This window comes from Lissotriton helveticus, chromosome 2_1, assembly GCF_964261635.1.
Source record: "Lissotriton helveticus chromosome 2_1, aLisHel1.1, whole genome shotgun sequence".
NCBI lineage: Eukaryota > Metazoa > Chordata > Amphibia > Caudata > Salamandridae > Lissotriton > Lissotriton helveticus.
This window is the reverse complement of record NC_136059.1, coordinates 1119535964-1119559773: the sequence shown is the minus strand read 5'-3', so window position 1 is coordinate 1119559773 and position 23810 is coordinate 1119535964. Positions and strand designations below refer to the sequence as shown.

The following is a 23810-nucleotide window of genomic DNA, read 5'->3' as shown; positions in this document are numbered from 1 at the left end:
TTCTCCTAATTTAAATGATGTGTTTTTATTTATCTCAATTATGTTTGGTTTTAATTGCCTCTATTTGTGATTTTTATTATTCAATTATAAAGATATGATTTACCGATGGGAAAATTTGAAATGATGATAATAAGAAAATCTAAAATAACATTAAAAATGTAAAAACATTAGTTACACAAAAAATGAATTATTTTCACATTGATGAAAATGTATTTAAATGAAGGCTAAGGTAAACATTTGATCATAGCTTATACAAGAACAAATGCAGATATTATTTATATAAAAAGCATCCATTATTTGACTAGGTTTTTTCCCCTTGCCATAGCGAATTTGCCCATAAATTTGCTACTTCTGTCAGGAAATGCTTTGTAGTGATTTTACTCTATGTTACAATGGAGGTGCTGAGGATACTGCAGTTTTTAATTTGCTGGTACTGTGTGGCAGTCACACCTTACCTTTAGTCCCTGTGGCTGATTTCTTTCCCAAATAGTCACAGATCACGCCTGCATCCTCGCTGTGACGGCAGTTGTGTCTTCCAAAGTCCTGCTTTATGCAGTCTGCCAGCGATCTCTCATTTCCCATACACTTTACATTATCCACATGAATGGGTCCTTTCCCCTCTCCAAAATAAGCCATCGTCCTGGCCTTGGCTGGGCCTCTGGGAAAGAAGAAACACACCATTTATATGCAAATGTCAGAATCCGAAATTTACCATGAAACGCTGCACATTATTAGGATTTATTACTTTAGCTCATCTACACTCTTCTTAAGGTGGGACAACAAACTCTTTTCGAGTCCAAAGAAAAAAAGGGGGAGGCCAAAAGGGAGGAGGTAACACTTTGTAGGATGGGATTGTTCTTGAAGCACTAGGTGGTTGTCGAGAGGAGGATCAAAAAATCTTGGTCATGGTTAACTTTTGAAAAATTAAAATGAAGTTGGGAGCATTTCGTTTTAACCTTTTTTTAATCAGTGCTCTTTTAGACCAAAATTCTATGCTACTAATAATTTTTCGTTACTTGGACCAAGTAAATAATCAGCAGCAGTAGAACAGACATTTCTTCTGTCTAGTTGATGCCACAAGTAATTTTTAGCTTAATGTTTTATACACTGTTGCCTATTTAGTGCCAGACGAACCCTGTAACCCAAATATACATTAAATTAAATAAGTATCAGAATTTTTGACAGGCACACAATCGTCTTTAAGTTTAATTTAATGTTCAAAATCATCCAGTTTCCCAAGCTTGTTTTCAAGCGCACAATCATATGATTTCAAGACGGTCTCCAAATCATTCACACTGCAAACAATGTCCTTACCCACACACCAAAATTGTTGATCACATCCAGGTTTAAGGATAATACCTAAAGATCCCTGGTGGTGCCAAACAAGAATGTCAGGGCCCTTGAATGAGACATACACTTTGCCTTGCGACCCCCTCCCTTTGAATGCAATCACAGTGTTAAAGAATCCCTCCAAATCAATCTTCTCACTAGTATACCCATAAGGAGAAATATCTGAAGACACTAAACGAATGCCAACAACTTTAGCAGTAAATGTGCTCCTCGAGATTAAAGTGATTTTGGACACTGAGCAAGTAAGCAGAGGTTCACATGCATCCCCAATGGCAAACTCCTCAATGGGTTCCCTGGACCTAGGAGCATCACTTCCATGAATTCTGACACACAAAAGCAAATTGTTAATACTGTCTGCCAACCCTTGATCAGTATTCTCAGATACTGCATTTACAGTGTTTTTTGTAGTGTTCATTCGGAACACTCTGTCAAGTGACCAGAAACTCCACTTTTGTTGCAGTCCTCCCCTAGAGCTGCACTTTGCTTTGAAGAGACAATATGAAACCTAGATCCACAGCGATAACAGAGGTTTCCACTTTTTTCCCTCTCGACATAAGGTGATTTTCTAGGGAAGGTCTTGGTTTCCTTCACCAACATAACACCCTCCTCAGTATTCTTGTTCAATTCCTTTGCAGACAACTTGGATTCTTGGATACTGATGGAAATATCCACAGCCTCCTCAAGGGATGGAATTTTACAAGATAGAAGTCTTTCTCAAATCTTTTTGTTGAAACATCTGGTAAGCAACTGATCTCTAATGAGCTGATCAGTAAAACCACCAAACTCACAAGTAAAAAACCCACAAACATGTCTACAGATTCCGTAGCATACCGTTATCTTGAAAAAAACTTGTGTTTTTTAACAACCAAGTTAGGCAGCTCGCAGAAGTGTCTCTCCAATCTCTTGACCGCTTCAACAAATTCATCCAGGTATTCTTCCTCCTCGTCAGGTACGAACAAGGGCAAATGTGCAAAAATGACCTAACCTTCCAGATCCAATGAATAATCCAACATCCAGTTTTTCCTTTTAGGTTTGAACTTTAAACCACCAATAGTTCCTAGAATATAATTAAACGCTCTGAACCACTCTTTCCGGCAATACGTGGTTCACCAGGTGACTGTAAAATGAAGAGGATGATTTATTGCTGCATATTGATGATGTAGATATAATGTAGTGCTAGATGTAAGCTTGGATAATTAGACACTGAAAGTGTGCCTGGCCTCAGCAGAAGTACAAAACAGGCAAAATAATGTCTGCCACAAACATTCACCAGAATTTAAAACCTCCCAAAGAATTTAGGTCCAATTAAACAGTAATAGAGATGCCTGTCCATCACAATGGAATCAGTTCAGGCAATAAAGATGGCCGCCATTACGCAATTCCCCCACATGATGACATCACCGTAATCTTTCTTAGAGCATCTGAAGAAATCCAAAGGCCCTGCAGAAAGCAACTTTGAAATTCAGTGGGGCGCTGCTTCAGTGAGTGCAAGTGCGGTGTGCTTAATGCCTCTGCATAACTCACTGCATCAAAACAGGATGTGTTCTCCTGGTTATTGTAGGGGCAAGAGGACCAGAACTCACATGTTTGGGTCTTCGTATATGAACTGACATACAATCACGTCTTTCTTTATGAAGAGACACACAACTTACATTCACATATATATGTGTATATGCAACATTTTAATTGCATATGTTACTTAAATTGTGGTTAAAGAAATATAATAGGTTAGTTCCTCCTTAAAAGTTTGAGAACATTAAAGCAATGTGTTACTGTATTTTTTTGTCCCTGAATTAAGACATTTATTTCCCTCTAAATTAATTTGCTTTCTGAAGATGCATGTCATTTTTGTAGCTCAGTATGCTGTAGGTGCGTCATTTTCATCAAACTGCATGAATGTATTTCCTTGGTACGGTCTGCAGTGACAGTCTCAATTTCAGTGAGTTCCTTGTATCTACAGGGAGCAGTTTGAGTCAGCAATGCCATCTAGTGAAATGTAGATTCGGTTTTGATTGCCTGAGGAAGACAAGGAGGAATGTTTTCACCTGTTCTAATGAAATCTCTAAAATATGTTGTGTCCCAGTCTCTAGGCCGGTCAAGAAGGCCTTCTAATTTGAAAGAAATAATACAGCTTTGGCTTCCTTCATTTCATTGGTGTAATGACTACACAGAGGTGGTCTAAGTATAGTTTTATTGTGGTATGCGACACAAGACGAAGAAGGTGGACTATTTTATGTGTTGCATTCTCAGCCCTATCTTTCCCCAGCATGTGCTGCACCTCCGCGAGCAAGAAACAACATATCTTATTTTTTATACAACAAATAGCAATTAATTATCAAAAGATAACAAAAAATGCATACCAATATTAATAACCATTATAGCAGATTCTACATGTTCAAATAATTTACAACATTCACCAAACTGCACTATACTATAATAAATGAGATCTGACATAATCCAATACCTAAGTAGATTCTATTTTTTGCAACTCTTTTTGCAATGAAGTTGCTTTCTTGCATGCAAAACAGCATGCAAGAAAGCAACTTCATTGCATCTTATGCCCCAGGGCATCCTCTCTTCCCCAACCATCCCCTCTTGGTAGTATGCCATTTCTTTCACCTTACCTTTATATTCAAAGGGTATGTAACAAATAAAGATCGGGAATTCGCTGAATTATGATAAGAGAGAACCCCTTAACCAAGAACAGTGCTGCCCTAAATTAGCGTTTTTTAACTCTGGTTGTCTAGGACGGGAGACACTGTTCCAAGATGGCCGCCCCAAAATCAACTGAACAGCCTGCATCTTGGATAAGAGCTGGGTACGAGTCGAACACGTGAGCGGAAGAACCTTGAGTGTTATTGAGGAAGTCATTCCTCTCCCGACATCGTCTGCGCTGTGTCTTGTTTTCGTCTGTCAGATGCCTTCTGACAGTGGTGAGTTTTTGGATACCGAGGCGGTAGCCTCATTACTCCACATTCATTTTGAGTATTTTAGTCGCTGTTTAGGTTGTCCTATTGAAGTGTGACGCTTTGTCACAATTGAGGTTGGATCACAAGGTCAGCACTGTGAATCCTGACATCGTCTGAAGGAGAAGAGTGACCGAATCTGAAACACCCATACCATGATGTAGTGAGTAGGGTGCCCCAACATGTTTGATTGAGATGGAGAGAGCGTGAAATGGATGTGACCGCTCATGTATGGGCAGGCTGTATGATGTATCAGACTCATTTTTTATGAATAATGAGTTCAATATGGGCACACAGTTTTGGGTGTTCCGACAATAAATACATATGATTTGTTCCACTGGCACAGCTTGTATTCTTTTTCAGTTTGAAAGCTGTGGCGTGCTCCGGAGTGTGTATTCCGTCATACACTATGAAAACTCCTTGATCGCGTACCCCTACAATTGGGGTGCCGTCCCCCGGACACTTGCCTTTATCCCTTTATATTAGGGTTTATTCCATTCATCCATATATTACAACATACTGTTCATTGTTTTTGAATATGTAAATTTTTATTTTTTATTTCTTTGCGTTTTCATTATTTCTTTGCTTTTCATAATGTATATCCCCTCATTTTCAATTATTCCAATGCATTTCGGCTTATATCGAAGCCTTCATCAGGGAATTATTTCTACAACATAAAAAATGCATTCATTTATACACGAGGCAATTAGTACATATTATGCATCAAAATCAATGCGTTAATCCCATCGCCGCTTACTAATACATAGCTGGCTTATCGTAAGTGTTTGACAATAAATAAACCATTAGCGTTTTCCTGCAATTATCCCCGATCATTCAGGGGGGCACAACATTTGAGAAAGACGCTTGAAACTGGGCGGGTGACCTGACCTGCTGTATATTTCGGATATCCACGGATGGCAACAGGTGTATCAGGAAATGAGTTTTTAATCTTGTAACATTAAATATTGGTTTTCCTGATTACCTTTTTAGAATGTGACTATAGGACGTTGTCCCCACTTTTTCCCCGAGTTAGGATCACCATTAATAAAACTCGGGTAAGTCTGGCTCCATGCAGGTCACTGGGCATGTGATGTAATACACCGGAGTTCACATTGAGTGTGTTTCTTACCACGGGTGTATGATTTTAATGAAAGGGTTTAACACGGAATATGGAGAAAAGAGGAACATGAAAAGATAATCGATGAATAATCAAACACAAGGGGATAAGGACAGTGATAGTTATATGGAGTCAATATAGTTATGAACTTTGTTTTATTTTTTACGGTATGCAGACAAAGTATGTCTATTAAAGGACAAGTATTGCCACAGTTAGGTCCCCAACAGCTAGTGATTAGGTTAGGAGGTAACACTACGAGGACAAATATGTTTAGGGGTCTGTATCCTGATGAATGCCAACCACCCTACCAGGCGGCAGTCAAGGGCAGAAACATATTGATACAGCAGATAGGGTAATGGTGACGTTACATTTCCCACATACCCCCATGAAGTTCTTCTTTTTAATCCTGCCAAGTGGAATCCATAATAAAGGTCTCGGATGTCCATTTAGACATTTTTAATATGCTTCTCTGCACTAGCGATCCCTACCTGAAAAACTCTTTCTTTTCTTTATTCTATATATTTCTTTGCGCTCCTTCCTGGACGTTGGTCTGCTTCAGGTTGTGGTTGCAGCCCTATATTGAAGCGTGCCACTCATTGAGTGTGTGAGGACAGTATTTAAAACCCTTTCAGATGCTCTAAGAAATTCTCTTCTTTTTTTGGTGACTTCTGCATGGCAGCTTCCGATCTTGTCCTTTGTTTTTTTTATTGTTCTCTTTCCTTTTCCCCGAACCTATGTGGGACCAATGGCCCACTCAAACAAGCATTTACAATGCAACGGTTTCGCCTTTGCAAAAGTTGGAGCTATTGGCATTGTAAATGACAACATTTTTATTTATGTGTTGGTTTTGAAAACAGATAAATAAATGGCATTGTCATTTACAATACCAATAGCGCATGCATTTGAGGCACGGTCCAGGCACAAATAAACCTACGCTCACATAAGCACCACGCTCTCACAGGCCCACGCATGCTACCTCATGTCAGTGATACACCCCATGGTCGGCTAGGGCACATGTACATTAGGGCCTCGAAGGGCCAGCCTGGTTCTATGTGTACGGAACCAGGCACCATGGTATTGCGTCCACACCCCCCATTCACACACTGCTTTTCAAGAGCCGGTCACAAAGATAACCAGCACGTTCAGGTCCCAAGCACGAATGCCTTGCCCCTGCACAAGTGGACCCACACTCATATTACCATTCGCCTGCCCACTAAATTCTTTCATACTGCCCACTAAACAGCTTGCTCCCCACGGGTCAGGGCACAAACCGTGGCCACGAGGCTCGGAGATATACACACACCCATCCCCCCCAACAGGGCCCGGACGAACATCCTGTCGTCACGGGACCCAGCCACAGGGTGCAGTGTCTTACATCAGCCTTAAAAACATTTCAACCTTTTCCACAGCTGCCTGGCCGACCCAAACTTCCACCACCGAGAACTGAATGCCTAGTATCCGGGGCGAGCTCTGGTTACCCCCGCAAGCGGGATCGCATAATGCCTTAAAATAGCAGGGAGCACTCACTGTAAACCCCACTAACAACACTTTAAGAGCGATTGCGGCAATTAGCGTCCTGTGTGCATATTTTACAGCCCCGAAATGTGCACCTCGGTCATAAATCACCCAGGAACAGAGAAACCCAGCAACACAGCCGGTGCTCACATCCACAGATACTGAAATTCACCAAAGCCCTCTGTTAAACACAAGTGAAAGGGTATATCAACGCTGGTCACTTTCAGTGCACACCCACACCCGCCAAAAGAAGAGAAGGCGAGAACCTCAATTCACCTCCATTTGCCGCAACATTGGTTACGGCTGTGTCGAAACACTGCAGCGCTGTATTCACTGGTCCCACATCCAATCCAAGAATGTACCGTGACAGACACTGAGAAAATGCTGCTCGTGTCCGCTACTAAATTGCAATTCTAACATTAATTTCCCTCCATCTGTATAGTTCACAAACACCAACTAGTTAACTAACCAAGTACGGACAGCGCTTGCGAGGCAGCCATTCCCATCCAGCCATCTGTTACTCAGAAGAAGGCCCAGTGCAATGAAGGGAAACTGACTTTGTTTAGCTTCTGGTTGGATTTTAGCAATATTGATCCTGGATAAGATAATCAGCGGAAAGCCTCAGCTATTACAATCTGTTCCCCGCAAATTAGCCGAGGGGGAGCCATGCGTGGCCATTGGCTTCCTAATATTTTGCAGGCCAGCCTTATTACAGTTCTATATGCATATTTTACTCAGTTGGCCTGCGCCTGGCTGATACATTGTGGGTTTAAGTTGTCCCGCAGTGAACATTCCCAATTCACTCTGAAGCTCCACTCTGCACTCTGCACACCAGCAGACCCCCGAGGCCCGGCTCGTGTCTGCACGTACATGCTGGTGCAGGGAACTCCCCGGACAGGGCTCCACCTCTCAGGCCTCCAGAGCAGCAGCCGGGAGCCCGGCCGGAGACGAGGAAGGCGGGGAGGACATGACGAGTGAAGGTAGGAGACAGGGGGAGAGAGGTTGGGGCAGGAAGGCAGGGGAAGAGAGGAGGGGAAAAAAAAATACAAAAAAACCAATCGACTCACCTGCACCTTGCGACGGCGGCACTTCTCCGGTCTCCCTCTTCGGCATGGGAGACCGGCAACGTCGAAAATCTCTCTGGCACTTCTCCGGTCTCCCTCTTCGGCATGGGAGACCGGCAACGTCGACGGCGGCGGTTCCCTCCAGGCCACGGGAGCCCCGCGGGCGCCGCCATACTGCTTGCCGTCTTCCTTCTTCCCCCGGGCTGCGGGGGGCGGGCACTTCCGGCCGGCCGCGCTAGGATTGGCCGGCCGGCCAGTCACGGGGCGGGAAACGGGGGAGAAGAGACGCAGTAGTGCCGGCAATGCCGGACCAGACTCGGGGGCGTTCCCGGCGTCGCGTGACGTCGGCAAAAGGAAAAGAATCTCGGGAACGCCCCCGTGTCTGGTCCGGCATTGACGGACAGGCCCCTCGTCCAATGGCAAGGCTCCGTTTACGGAGCCAGCCAATCAATGACGAGGGCCGAACCAAAGCCACACTACAGTTCTCATAAGATTTCTCCTGCGCAAAAGCTGCTTGCGCAGCTTTTTGCAGTCGAAACCTAAAAAGGGTGACTAATCTGACGTACAGCATGCCACACAAGAGTTCAGACACTGTAAAGGTGCCTGTTAAACAGCCGCACCTTCAGATTTGAAATTGGTTTAGTGCAAGAGAATAGATTGCGGCAGGAGATGGCGTTCTAAGCTCTGTTTCATGCTGCACCCCCACAAGCGCAGGCTTGTGCTGCACCTATGAGTGCAAGATATAAAGTCTACCTTATGGACTTTTTATTTCCTTCACTTGCTTGGCCTGTCATGGTTTATTTTATAGGCCCAGATCACTGGAAACCTTTACCACGGATATACGCACATTTTCTTTGTCAGAATGAATTCTTCTAGATTGTTAGTTCTTATTTACATGAAAGTTGAAATAGAGGCCTAGTGACAAGGAGCTGAAGTGCAGCATCAAAGCATATCACCAGGTGACTAGGCTGCAAGCTTCGGTGGGAACTTCATTGGAATGGGCATGGCTTCGAGGCATGTAGATTGGCCTGCGTCATTTCAGAGACAGAGTTAGTTATAGAGTCTTTGTGCCTGGGTGACGTGATTGCCTTGTGAGGATAGCATGGCAACCTGTTGCTGGGCAAAGGAGCTAGGCAAACCACTGCTAATGTGAGAGAAGTTTACCTGCTACTAAGCCCAGTCATTTAGTGCCCGCTTGCTGGGTAAGACGGCATGGCAACCAATACATCGCATGGGGACCCAGCGAAAAAAATATCTGTAAATAGCTCACTCCGTTAAGAGGTAAAACACAAGTTGTGTTTGTAACTCTATTTGCCAGAAAACACTCCATTAGCAACTATACATTGAATGACAGTATAGGCACACCCAAATATTGTTAAGCTATAAAGGCTTGTACATTATGAGGTAGTTAGTACGAGTAATCCATAATACATTATACCCTAAACACAGGTTATATTATATCATGGTAAAGTAGTGTAATGACATGTAATGGTGAGTCATCATTAATACTGGAGTATATGAAAGAAATCCTACCCTGGGGTAAAACCACACCCCCTCTTGTATGTAGAGTGGCATAGTAGACATACCAGGAGAATGTATGAGTGACATATAGCAGCACGTGCATACTGGGGACCCCCTCGCTGATGAGAAGAGATTAGTGAATGTGTTCCACGAGAGAAGGTCGCAAAACAATAAAAGGTTTTGAAACATATCAATTCTTGAAAAAGGATCATTATAAACAAAAAATAAAATTGCCAAAGGGCTGTTTTATGGAGGCTGAGTGCACAAATGGTGAAAGTTGTTGCAATAATGCAAGTGAAGGAATCAAAGAGGTCGCTGGTTCAGAATCCTAACGCACCATGAAAGAGTGAAATGACAGCTGAAGCTGCTGAGGTGCAGATGTGTGATGATTTAGCAGAGGATGTAGGCTGGAAGAATGAAAACGAAGAAGCAAATGAAGATGCAATTTATGAAAACTACCAAACTAATCCAGTGCCGAAAACTACTGTTTTGTGCACTTTGAAAATCAAACAAATAGGCCTGCAGTTGCCTGATCCAGCAGAGGACCTGGAGTCACAGGTGAACAAACATGAAAAATGTCTGGTCATGATGAGGAACTCACAGTCACGCTGATGTTGGCAGAGGGCATGGGTGGAGAGGGGTCAGTGCATCAGGCCAATAAAGGGACGAGCAGCAAGAAGTCCGAGAGATCAGAACACTCGTAGGCCACCGACAGCAAAAGGTGGTAACACGAAGGCACCACCCAAGGTGGTGCACTCAACTGGCAAGTTCATGATGACTGGAAGGGCACATCAATGACAAGTGAAGGGCGGTCTTGCCCTTGATGGCGAATGCTTGCAAAAAAAAAAGACAACCAAGAGTTTGAAAAGATGCTACAGCTACGACACAGAGAGAGAAGAGGCAATGAAGTGCCAGCACTGGTGTACAGAAGTGTATGATGATGTCATTGTTGGTAGAACAAGAAAAACAACTTCTTAAATTATGACAAAAGTAGTATAGGGAAGCAACCATTCAGTGTCTAGGAAATGCTTCCTCCAGGAGCGACTGACAAGCTACACAAGTGGCTATCCATGAATGAGTTCATCAGAATCAGTGTCTCCATCTAGCACAGGTGAGCTCTCCGCAGTACTGTACCTGCAGTGCAGACTGTACTCATATGCGCATCATGAGCCCAAAAAATCAGGCAATATCTTCTCTAATTTTACTTAAAGATTCTCTAACAGAAGATCCCACTTTATGTAACCCATGCTGGTTCATGAATCAGTGCAGTGTGTTCCTCTTATCAGCACCTCTTTCTTCTCATAGTAGCATCGCATGTCCCTTCTTCCCCACAGGTACGGAGCCTCTGAACCTGTCCTAAGCAATCAGCAGTCTGTATCTGTGGTCCTCACAAACCTTCCAGGCATTCAATATTTTCTTTGGTTCTAGACAGCGCACAAGTTCCTACTGGACCTCGGTCTTAAACGCTCCACATCTGACCTCTTGAGGCATCAGCCTTAATAGCATTTTCTGTTGTCAGTCTCTCCAACCCCCGGATGGTAGTTACCTTCTAGCCCAGTTGCTATTGCCAAGAGTCAACATCTTTCCGTGGAAGAATCGTGACTGGAGTAAAACTGAAAGGAGAGATGTATGCTCTCTGATACCCAGTTTAGGAATATCGAAGCCGTGTCAATGTGGGAGCATCCTTCATTGCTCAAAATGGATTCTCCATAAGCATTTAATAGTGTCGAATAGTATTTTTGGGAGGAATAGTCCAACAGTGTACAAATAACAGGAAATGTATGTTTTCGTTATTACAAAAACTTGTAGTCACTTTTCCTTGCATATGAAAGAAAATGGCGTTGATTTACTCTCACACCATTACTCAGTTATAACACGCTAATTATTTTTCTATGGCTCTGAGAATCACCATGCTCACAATTACGTAGTTCATCCTTGTACTGTATAATGGTGGTATAACAGATGTTCGAAAATGGATCAAAAAACAGCAAGAGAATATTATATATCGGTGTATAGTGCTGTACATCCTGAAATATAATAATTCGGAAAAACACCCACAAATCCCATGGACAAGCTCATATTACAGAAAAATTGCTTTTTTTGAAAAATGACTATGGTGATGAAACCTAAGCCCAAAAGGGAAACAAGATGCCGTTTTTTAGTCATTAATCAAAATATTTCCGGCTAATTAAAAAGGAGGCCTTGAGCCAACAACCGCAAAGAAGGATACACTAGAAAGAGCCAGCTCCAGGAGTAAAACTGCTTTCACAGACCTGTTGGCTCTACTTAACTCTAAGACTTTCCACCTATGGGTGGGGTTATCTGAGGATGTTTGCATGGTCTTTACATCCATGTTCCTTAATAATTTCCAAACCTACATACACTTAACACATCATATGATGTTAGTTAGATATATGGGGCCTCATTTGTGAAAAGTGGTGCATCACTGGGCCAAAACAGCGATGCACCACTTTTCATAGTGCCATCCTTACAACACCATGGATGCACTGTATTTAAAATACGACGCTCCATGGCGCAAACATTTACAGATACGTCAGGAATTCTGATGTATCTGTTGGTGAAAAAATTATGCATTTTTGGAGTGTTTTGGAAAACTGATGCAACTACAGCAATGTGTCATAACCCATGGGCGAGTCCCGTGTGAAAAGACCTGCGTCAATCCTTACGCCTGCTTGAAGCAGGCGCAAGGATATTGACGCAGTCAAGTCCTAGAAGTGGTATAGGGAAATCTCATACATTTCATGGCCTCACTTCCACAAGGTTTTTTTACGGGGAACGGCCACCTTGCATACATTATACCTGATGCAGGTATATTGTAGTGCAGGTCTTTACAAAGTGACGCATCTACCTAGATGGGTCACTTTGTAAATAGGGGGCATTGTGATGCATTGATTACGCCGCTGCAGCTTCAGAAAAAAGTGATGCAACGGGGGCGCAAGCCCTTCATAAAAAAAGGGCCATGATCATTAACTTCCTTAAACTCTCATTCAGTTTTCCTTCTTGATTGCATATTCACAACTTATATTGACTAAATGTATAAATGATCATTATTGAAAGGCCGTTTGATAGAAAACTGTATTTTCAATTCAGAACCGGGACCCTTCCTCTAAAGGCCTTTACTTGTAAATGGTCAGCAACTCAGGATGACAAATGCCACTATTGCAAAGATTTGATTGAGAACATTCCCCACCTGTTGTTTGTATGTCCCCTTTACGTAAGCCCCCGTCGCAAGTGGATAAAATCTGTGTGTTTAAATCTAGGAACACGTGGATACATAGAGGCGTTAAGAGTACTTGAATCAGATTGTACACCCTGTATGGCAGTTGCCGTTGCAAAATTCTTAGGGTGGGCCTGGACTATACGCACCCGCACTTTGCAGTTCCTAGTTACTCCGCCAAGAATTCTATGACACCGCTTTATGTACGATCACTTTTTAAATTCATATCTTATTGAATTGTTTTTAATTATTCTGTATAAATTGTTTTTAATTTGGAATGTGACAGCATCATGGTTTAATGAGTTTTTAAAATAATGAATTTAATCTTGTAGTATTTATAGTGTAGTGTTAGGATGTACAATTGCTTTTATGACATGCTGTCGAATAAAGCTTTGAAATTTGATTTGATAAATGATCAAGATTCAAGATAAATGATCCTAATTTATCAACAATATTAACACAGAGTAACTCCTGGGATGCATGGTCTGATTTGCCCCTTGAATTACCCCATGGCTACTACTGCCCTTCACATATGAGCACAGAATAATAATCTCATCCAACCACAGGCAGTGTAGAGGACCCCTCATGCTTGTGCACCCTCCACCTCTCTCAGACCCTCTCTGTTGCTCTACCGACACCCCTCAGCCTTTTGAGTCTTTAACGAAGCTGGCATCTTTTGGAATGATAGCCATTTGACATTACAGATTAAAAGAAAGAAAATGGGAGGGTGGGGACTGTTTTCAGGGTGGTGATTCAATTGCTTGTAGGGTGAAAGTAAGTCAAAGGAGAGTAACACTCTCCAAATGAGGGTAATTATAGGTCTATGCTGTAACTCAACACACATCTCTATCATCTTCACACTTTGGTGGCACTAACTTTCTCTAGACCAGGGGTACTCACAAACCTTTACTTAGGGGCCAGAGGAAAAGTTTTAGAGTTTGACCGGGGGCCGCATTGTTTTAGAGCGCGGGTTGGGGTAGCAATCATAGATGCAAAGTGAGATCAAAAGCAGCCAATGTACACTTTCTTCTGAAATCTACTTAAAGCATGCATTTCCGTATATTTTGCGATTTCCTCTTCTTCTTTGCGTGTTTTACAAACCAGAGAAAATAAGTTGAGAAAAGTTCACCTAGAAAAGTAATCCTGAAATAAGTAAATGATTTACGTTTTAAAATGCTAATGATATGCTAAACTGCCTGAGAAATGTGTTAATTTCCTCTTCTGTACTGCCCCTCGTGTGTAATAAATTGCATGTTTGCATTTCGATAATAAAACAGGAAAGCACCCTGACATGAAAATTGCTAATTTCACTGATTCAGGCTTCAAATAGCAAAGGAATGCTCACAAGGAGGGCCTCAAGAAAGGGATTGGTGTGGCCCACGAGCCGTACAGTATCAGTGCTTCAGACCTGTATGCTTCTGCCTATAGTATTTCACAGGATATATTCAGGTAGATTCATGAAAGAAAATTCGGCTCGCAAAGGGCCAGATTCTGTGAATCTGGCCCTTTGCGAGCGCAATTTTTGCATTTGGGATTCATCATCCCAAATGCAAAAATCGCTATTTGCGAAATCGCATATTTGTGAGGAATTGCATTTAAGGAATCTCTATTTGAGATTCCTTAAATGCAATTCATTAACCATTTTTAAATTGCGAATTCGCAATTTTTGGCCGCTATTTACCACGAAGTCTGACTTCGTGGTAAATAGCGAAAAAATAGAAAAAAGCACTTTAGTGCATTTTTCTCTGTTGCATGTTACACATACACATGTCCTTTGGACATGTGTGTGCGCAACACCTGTGTAAATTTGCATTTCAGGGGTGCTACAGGGTGTCCTTTGGACACCCCTGGCACCCTTGAAATCGCATCCTTATAAGGAATAACTCCCTATTCATTCCTATGGGCCTAAGGCCCATAGGAATGATTGGGGAGTTATTCCTTATTTGCGATTAGCAATTTGCTAATCGCAAATAAGGAAGATGTAGGAATCGCAATATTTCTTGCAATTCCTACATGAATCCCGTTTTGCAAGTCCTTAATAGCGATTCCTTATGAATCGCTATTAAGGACTCGCAAAACGGGATATTGATGAATCTAGCTGTTAGTCCTGCTTGCATTCTCACACATGGACTTTTTCTGAACACAGGTAAGGCTATGGGCTGCTGGTGGGGTTCTTAAGAAAAAGGGGAACTATTGACACTACATATGGAGAATTTAACGTAAGATAAAATTATGAGGAGCTAAGGCAGGCAATACAAATTTGCTTTTCAGCCTGTGAGGATCATTTCAATATTCTGTGGAAAGATCAGGCTGCTCCACCACAATTTTCTTACAAACTGGTTGCGGAAGTCATCGACAATGTCTTCATCTTTATTTTGCTGGATACATGGAGCACCGGGCTCTGACTTGTGTGTTCATGTGCACGTTTCAATAAACCAGCTTGACTGACACAGTTGACTGTTTAGTTTGTGAAGTACTCTAGCATGTCCTGGATGCTGCTTTACATTTAGTATACAATTTCGGTTTGTTTCCGGTCATTTAAATAATTCTGCTACTTATGGTAAATCAAATTGTAACCAACAGTTACCAGTCATCCAGAATGAGTTACACTGCTTAAGAGACAGAGCAAATAGCAATCAGAAATTCTCTGGAACCCACAGTTAATGAAATCATAAAGGAGAAGTGCCTTTAAGGGGTGGAGTATTCAAAGAGGCAATGAAGATGGGAGAAGGAGAGGGAATAGGAAGCATTAGAAAGGAGAACAAGATGAATAGAGGTTTCACACTTCTTTGTGGCCATATTTGAGAGCATCAAGCGAAGAATTTAGTTGTAGTAGTACGAAAGTAGGATGAACGTGGAAGACCAAAGAGTTTCTGGAGACTTGAGCATCCTCACAGCCTCCCATTCCAGGCTAGATATGGCCATGCATAGCACAGCTTAATGTAAACCCCCTATGGTTTTTACGTAAGTGTATTAACGGAGGATGAATGGCACCACTCTGGCAGCTTTTTTTGTCTGAGCTATCAGATCAATGGAACACTGGATTAATCTGAATAGCAATTCAAGTCTAGCCCGCATGTGTGGGACTAATGGTAACTTGTATGGAGCAGAGAATGAAATTTGAGGGACTAAAAAGAGCCTCAGAAAAAGAAAAAGCACCAACAGCACCACTTGAGACAACATTCCCATCTGGAGATTTCTCAATAAATCCATCCAAACAGCTCGCACTGCTTACACAAAAGAAACTGAGGCTGCCTCCAAGTTTCCTTGCTCAGCCACCTTTGGTGGGAATTAAGTTACACAATTCACAATTGCCATAGATAGACAAACTGTACTTCCAAGGCCAAACTCAAAATACCACTGCAGACTCCAAAACTGGAACAAAATGAAACACCAGCAAATGGCTTCCCATTAATCAATCTTCAGACCTAACTTGGACCTGGAAAGATACTGATATTTACATAGGAAATATCTGTGGTAAGCGAATGAAAACTAACAGTCTGAATAAATGATCATCAGAAACAACTCTATAATCACAGGGATCGAACTGCAGGAGGTCCTATGAAATAAATCTCTAAAATAAAGTGTCAGACCATGAAAGAGTCAACTGCTGGATGTTAGAAAACTGGAGAGAATTGGCATTTCGGAGTCAAGTCAAAGAAACTTTATTTCGGCACTAGTGTTATAGGCCATAAAAGTGCATACGATAAATATAAAAAAACATTCAATTAAAAAGAACATTTAAAAAATGCAATCTCCCCGCGCCCAATACAATTTAATATGCGTTCTTGAGATTTAAAGATAAAGCAATATTTCTCTACAACAGTGAGTGAACAGTAAAAACAGCACTTCAGATGACAATTACCGTTTGGAAGCATACCCCAGATGCGTACAGACCAGAGCAATATTAGCTCAAACTCTTCCTGATGCTGGTTGCATTGCAGATATATGACATAACCCTAAAACAATAAACTAAACTAAACACTAAACTAAAGCACATAAAAAGCGCATAGCAGCTTTATGGTCCCTAATATGGTCCGCAATAAATACTTTTTTTTTAATTGCTTCCATAAATGTCATAAAACCGACAAAAAGCATACAATGTAATGTCATTGTTTAAAGTTACCATCACATGGACATGGGATAGATGTCAAGCCCCATTGTTTAATGTTGGGGAAGCAAACAAGGTGGTGCACAATATTCAGGCATAGCCTTGTCAGGGCGTGACCATGCTGGTGATTTGGTACCCAGGTTAAATATGGCTGTGATCCTGTTGGTAAGGTATATCAAATATATGGTTTTACTGTATGTTTCTCCCTTTCAGCAGAAGCTCTATTTCTTGCCGTGTATCTAATATGGCAGCCTTTCCTGCGGACTTCGGCATTTTTTAAATCTTAACTTAACTGAATGGTGAACATGAACACATTGTTAATGGTACTTTTAATCGAGGATAGCTATGGTATTTTGAGAGCACGATCCAAAGTTAGGCAGTCCAATATAATTGCCTTAGTGAGTTTGGTTTCAGGTTTGGCCCCAATAGAGTACCCTAAACCAATAAACATCTGTTATTCAGTGCCTTGAGATGCTATTGGGATATAAGTGTGCTTTGCAAATACACGTGCTATGTTTACGTGTTAAGATGATTGGTTTAGAAAACAAGAGGCGTATGTACAAGGAAGTGGCAGAGTGAAGCATTAGCCGTCCTGGCTTAATGCCTCACTCTGCCACTTCAGAAATGCAAGGCTGCACCATATTTACAAGAATATGGTGCAGTCTTGTGTTTCCACCTGCGCTGGCGCTACGTTTAGCAGCCTAGTGCCAACGCAGTTGCCCTTGCATCATAGTGCAAGGGTGTCTGCATGCAGGGGAAAATTGTTTATGCGCTGGAAGGAGTCCCTCCCTGCACATAAACAATCTTTAAATGCCATTTTGTCACATCTATGTGTGCAGCTTAGCCGCTTACCGCTGTGGCAATTCCGCCGTGGTGCAGCCGTTTAGCAGAGTGGGTGGGGCCGCGTCGGCCAACGGACGTGCGCAGTACTACGGAGGTAGTGCTCGCGACGGCCGTTGGCCGACGAACGCAGGGAAGGGGTAATGCAGCACACATGGAAGTTAGAAAACGTCTTTTTTTTACAAGATTGTTTATGTGCAGGAAGGGTCACCTTTCTACACATAAACAATCCGAGGCGTTTTGCTTTTTCCATGTGTGATGCACAAGGGAGCACATATGGAAAAAGCAAAAACAAGGAGAAATAAAGCATTTCTCCTAGTTTCGTCTGTTTGACCAGGTTTTCCCTGGTCCTAATTTTGGCGCTGCCTCCTATTTAAACCACCCTTGTAAACATGGGCAGCATCAAAATCAATGGGTTTTGCGGTGGAACGCCCACCATGATATCCACTGCCCACCCCTTTTACACTAAGCATAGCATGAAAGGGGGCCTTATTTACAAGTTAGTGTTAAACCATGTTAAGTTGCTTAATGCTGCCTTGTAAATAAGGCAAAGCTCATATTGTCACAGGAACGTCAGAAAAAGTGATGTTCACATGGCGATAGGCGCTTATATATATGCCCCAAAATGTCTTCCAGATGGTTCAAACCTACTTCCCTATGTGGAATTGTAGCTGGGGCCGAAGGGAGTTTCACAGAAAACCCCTTTAAGAAATTGTTTTCCTCAGTCTGTAAGGGGTTGGTATTAGCATAGCCCCACTCACCTCCATCATAGATTGCAGTCAATGAAGCCTTGGCTTTAAAAATGGAGACTATCTTTTTGATAGGTCAACTTCCTAATTTAGAAGAAAATCTAAATACCCCCTCATAGACTCTTTTCATCTTGAGCTTTGTATTATGGGATGTCCAGCCCATGAACCATTTGCAGAGAATAACATGCCCAGATAACAAAAATACTTGACCCATGCAATCTGGGTACCCCCTAGATAAAATGCACTTAGTTTTTTAGAGGTTTTCCCACAGGTCATTATGAAAGTTTCTGACATTGATTTAAAAATGTTTTGAAGGCGTGAAGTCTGCAAAGGAGTCCTTTAGTTTCTGCAGTCCCACCATGGTCCTTGATAAAAGTACCACATCGTCAGCATAGAGGAGGCCAGGCACCGAGCGCCCAGCAACAATTGGTGCGTCAGCCTGCAGGGATTTCAACATAGTGTCAACCCGCATTTATGAACAAGGAGAATAAAAGAGGGCACCAATATGCAGCCTTGGTGGACACCCCACCTAATTCTAAATGAGGGTGACAGTTCACCTTTGGGTCCGAACCTTACTAGGGCTGCCAGAGTTTCATATGGTTTCGCAAAGAGATAAACAATTTCTATAAGATCTGCTTTATTGTCCAGTAACAATGAAGCAGGGGGCGAGTAGGCAGGCCAACGTGGTGTCTATAAAAGAAGTCCCGGAGGAGAAGAGTTATGTTACCCTCTGTCATTGGTTTAAAGAAATATCCTGAATGATATTCCAGACAAAGCTTGGATGTCTAAAATGTATGATAATACAATCTCTTCCCATATACTTTTTTTTGACGGGCCCAATAAAGCCCTCCCTCCATGTCATCAGAATTTGGTCTTCCGCTGAGATGGGAAATAGTGACCTAGAGTGAAACCAGTATAAGTGATTCTTCTGGAACCTCTAGGTATGGTGGAACATTCGTGATAATAATTACATATGGGCAACATGCAGGGGGAAAGGTATTTAGACAGAATATTGAATAATAAATATCCCGTTACCAAAATATCAAGTTCTAAATATCGTGATATGAAAATATCATTAGCAAGAATATCGATGTCAAGAATATCGAATTTAAGGTAAGTAATATTGAATCTTAAAATATTGAAGTCATAAATATCAGTTGCAAAAATATAGTTGTTTAAAATGTTGTTTGTTTAATTAGTGTAATGTATTTTAGTATATATGTTAGATGTATGTGATGTAATTTTTTTGTATAAATATTGTTTTTGTTTTTTAATATATATGTTACATTTCTTGTAGTAAATAAATGTCATTTAATTAAATGTTGTGTTTTTTGTTCCATAGCGGGTTGTGGGCTTATAGGACTGGAAGTTTCGACGCTCATGACGAGCCCAGCTCGTCATGGAGTTTCCATTGACTTCAATGGAAATTACATTGAAGAGCCAGAGGTGGCCTTAGCATCCAAGTGGTTAATCATAATAAATTAATGATTATTTTTTATGTAATATTATTTATTTCATTGATATTTAAATTGTGCTTTACATTTTTTGGGGGGTATACTTTATGTGTGTGTCTGTGAGGTTTATTTGTAATTAATGAATAATTTGTTGTTCATTAATATTATATATTTGATGATTAATTATGTTAATTGTGTAATTTTGTTTAGGTGCAGTTTCTGGGGTGAAAGGGGTAAAGAGCGGGAAGTCAATTATTTTTAATTAATTAATAATTAGTTGTCAAGTGATAATAATTAATGAATGGATGATTAATTGTGTTTATTGCGGAAAAAAGATTTTTTAGGTGCAGGTCGTGGGGTTTATAGGGGTAAAGGATGGAAAGTAATGTTAATAATTAGTTGATAGTTAATTAATTAATTGATAATTGTGTTAATTATTTAACAAATAGTTTTTAGGTGTGGGTTTTGGGTTTATGGGGGTAAAGAATGGGGAGTAATTTTTATAAATAGTTGTTAAATACTATTATTTATTTAACTGAAAATTCATTTTAATTGTGTCATTAATTTTAGGTGGTCATTGTGGGGATTATAGGGGTAAAGGGTGGAAAGTTAATTAACTTTAATGAATTATAATTTGTTTTTTATTAATAATATTTGTTTAATTGATTATTAATTATGCTAATTGTGCAATTACATGTATTTCTTTTAGATGTGGATTGTGGGATTTGGAGGGGTATGGGGTGGGAAGTAAATTAATTTTAAGAAATAGATAATTATGTTTTAAATAATATTAATTATTAATTTAATAATCAATAATTTTAATTGTGTAATTAATTTTTTGTTAAATGTTATGAGTGTGTTGTGTGTTTTATGGTGGCATATTGTGGGAACTACATTAAGTATAATTAATTCATTAAATGAGTTTGTAATATTTTTGAGATGCTGGTTGTGAGTTTTGTGGGGTTATAGGGTGTGAAGTAAATAAACTAAATGTATGTAATAAATAATTTTTTTGTTACTGAATAATTTCTCATAAAAAATATTTATATGAAAATTATTTTTCTATTTTATTTATAATAATATGTGTAGGTATTTGTGATATGTATTGAACATTGTAATATGTTTTTATTTTTTAAATGTTTAATATTGAATATATATTTTTTTTACTTTTCAACATATTTATATATTTTTTTATTTACTTCGTCTTTAATAGAATGTTATTTTGTTCAAGATATTTTGTTTGTTTTTAATTTTGAAATGACTGGAGTGAGAATAGTAAATGTTATCCCAGTCAACACTTTTTCTGCTGTTGCATTTATTAGAGTGGAAATAGTAAATGTTACCCCTCCGCAATCCAACACTTTCCCTACTGTTGTAATTATTGGAGTGGGAATAGTAAGTTTTACTCCTCCGCTATCCAACACTTTCTCTACTGTTATACTCATTGGGCACAATAGTAGATTTTGCCCCTATGAAATCTAAAACTTTCCCTACTGTTGTAGTGATTTTAGTGGGAATAGTAAATGTTACCCCTTCACACTCCAACAGTTTTCCTACTGTTTTATTGGTTGGAATGGGTACAGTAAATATAACCTATCTGCAATCCAACACTTGTACTACTGTTGCATTTATTGGAGCGAGATATGTAAATTTAAACCAGTTTTATTATTTTTGCGGTGTGTGACGTGGGAGTAGTACATTTGTTATATATTTATTTTAATAGTCTGCATAGTTTGGTATAAATTGTAGTAGTATATGCATTACATTTTATATTTTATGATTTATTTTATGCTGTTATAATTTATATTATGTTTCTGTTTATTTAAAATTATAATATTTGTAATGTGTAAAATAACTTCATTATACCACAGTGCAGAAAGAGCAATGTTCCAGAAAGCCTTTGGCTCAGCACCGACATGTTAAGCAAAGGTTTTACAAATCCTACTTGACAATCCCCCAAAACATACCATCAGATACCTACTGTAAGATCACACCATTATCTTTTATGTATTATGCTGAGATCACACAGAAATGATGCAATCCTAGCAGTGGACATAAACACAGAGAAATTTGAAATGGCAGCACATCTATATTTTCATAACAATCGAAAGACAATACATAGGGGTTGGATATGGATCTACAAGCAAGTAGATGAATTAATTTTATTCTTAATGATTTTCGTTAATCATTATTAGAAGAGTAAGAGTGTACAGCCAACATGTGTTTTGCCCCTCAGTGAAACGCGCAGGCAAAGGGCTTTTTCAAACATAATAAGCAATGTGCTGTAATCAGGGCAGTGGTAATAGCTTTTAAATCTTCGGTTAGGATCGGATTGTTCCCATGGCTGGGTCTAGTTTGCACATTTTTAGTCTGGAATCGAAACATGCAGTCTAGAATCTGACAGCTGTTAGTATTCTGGTTAACACAAGATTATGGAGAACATTCAGAAAGTGAGTACTAGTTCTCCTTGTGGTTGGGTCCAGTTTACAAAGGTCTGGTCGAGAATCAAAACATAAACAATAATTCCAGATTGGTAAAGCGCAACTTATTATCCCTGAGGGTACCCAGGCACAGGGAAGTGAGCTATTGCCCAAGTCACATGATGCTGAGCTGAGCTGCCGCTGCCACTGGGGATCGAACGGTGAGCCTTGCGCTCCGGAATCAGCCCCTCTGGCCGATGCGCCACAATCTCTCCGCTTGTCCTCTGGAAGTGAACAGCTTGTTACAATATTTGTTTTAAATGGTTGTCACATAGAAGACCTAAAGCTTTCCATTCAGAGAGGAGTGATCACTCGGTTCCTCTGCAGAATCTGTACCACAAAATGGTGCAAAACCACAGTATAAAATTCAACCTTTGCTGTCAAAGGAGCACGTAAGCAACACACGTTCTTTTTTTGCTACTCATTTACCATATATAAAGAGATGATTAAAGAGAAAAGGCTTGATTCGAAAAGCCACTTTTAGCTGTAAATGTATGTATTTATTATGACATTCACAAAGTAGTACTAGGCAGTTGTAAATGCTTTTACAGCAGTGTAATTTTACATCATGACTGTATACAGTAACGCAGGTGTAAATTCTATGATGGCAATGGGAAGCAGACATTCTGACGTGTCGCTAGCCTTGTGAGTTTGTGGCCACCTGCAAACGTGTGAGTTTATGAGTATTCACAAACTTCTTTTCGACCATTTCTCAACTTGGAAATGGCTGGAGATGTGTTTGCTCCAAAAGGTTTGGAGGAAATCCCTTTCCAGGGTAGAAAGGGCAAAGAAGCACGCAAAGTGTGATGGAGTGTGGTTTTTTTTTAGCCAATGGACTGGCTATGGACAACTGAAAAGTGAAATTCATGTTGGAATGGCAGACTCACAAATGTAAAGGAGGCCAAATATTTTCTGGGGCTGAACAGCTACTGTAGGACATTCATCAGAAACTATTCAACATTAGTAACTTTGATCTCTCTCTTACTCCTTTTCCAGAATTAGTACATTTACAAACGTTTCAGCTTAGATGAGCCTGAAACTGACACTTCTGATCGAGCTATGCAAGTGGTTTAAATGCAGCACAATGCCCTGAAGAAGAACTCCCCATCATGTATTATATCCTAAAGAAAGAACACCTTGCCATTAAAGAATCATTTAGAAATGAAAACATTTCTTACTATGAAATCTGCACTGTATCTTTTCTAGAACTTACCAGATAAGTGTATAACTCCTACACCACACTGATCAGAGAAAGGGCTAAAAAGCTTGAAAGGCCTTTTGCAGCAGAATGACTTCCTAATGATTTATCACCAGCATCCAAAATGTGGCGGAGAGAACAAGCAAACGCCACGATACTCCAGGATTATGAATATAGGAACAATAAGGAACACAAGAGTTACAAGTC

At 40.4% G+C, this 23810-nt stretch overlaps 1 protein-coding gene across 2 annotated transcripts in view; it reads right to left on the bottom strand.

Moving 5' to 3' along the window:
• Positions 1-23810, bottom strand: part of PRSS12 (serine protease 12) — a 641810-nt gene that overhangs the window by 122889 nt on the left and 495111 nt on the right. For both annotated transcript variants that reach the window (XM_078675945.1, XM_078675946.1), the window contains exon 9: positions 456-658. In XM_078675945.1, coding sequence (XP_078532071.1) covers positions 456-658 — 203 coding nt within the window. The remainder of the gene's footprint in view (positions 1-455; positions 659-23810) is intronic.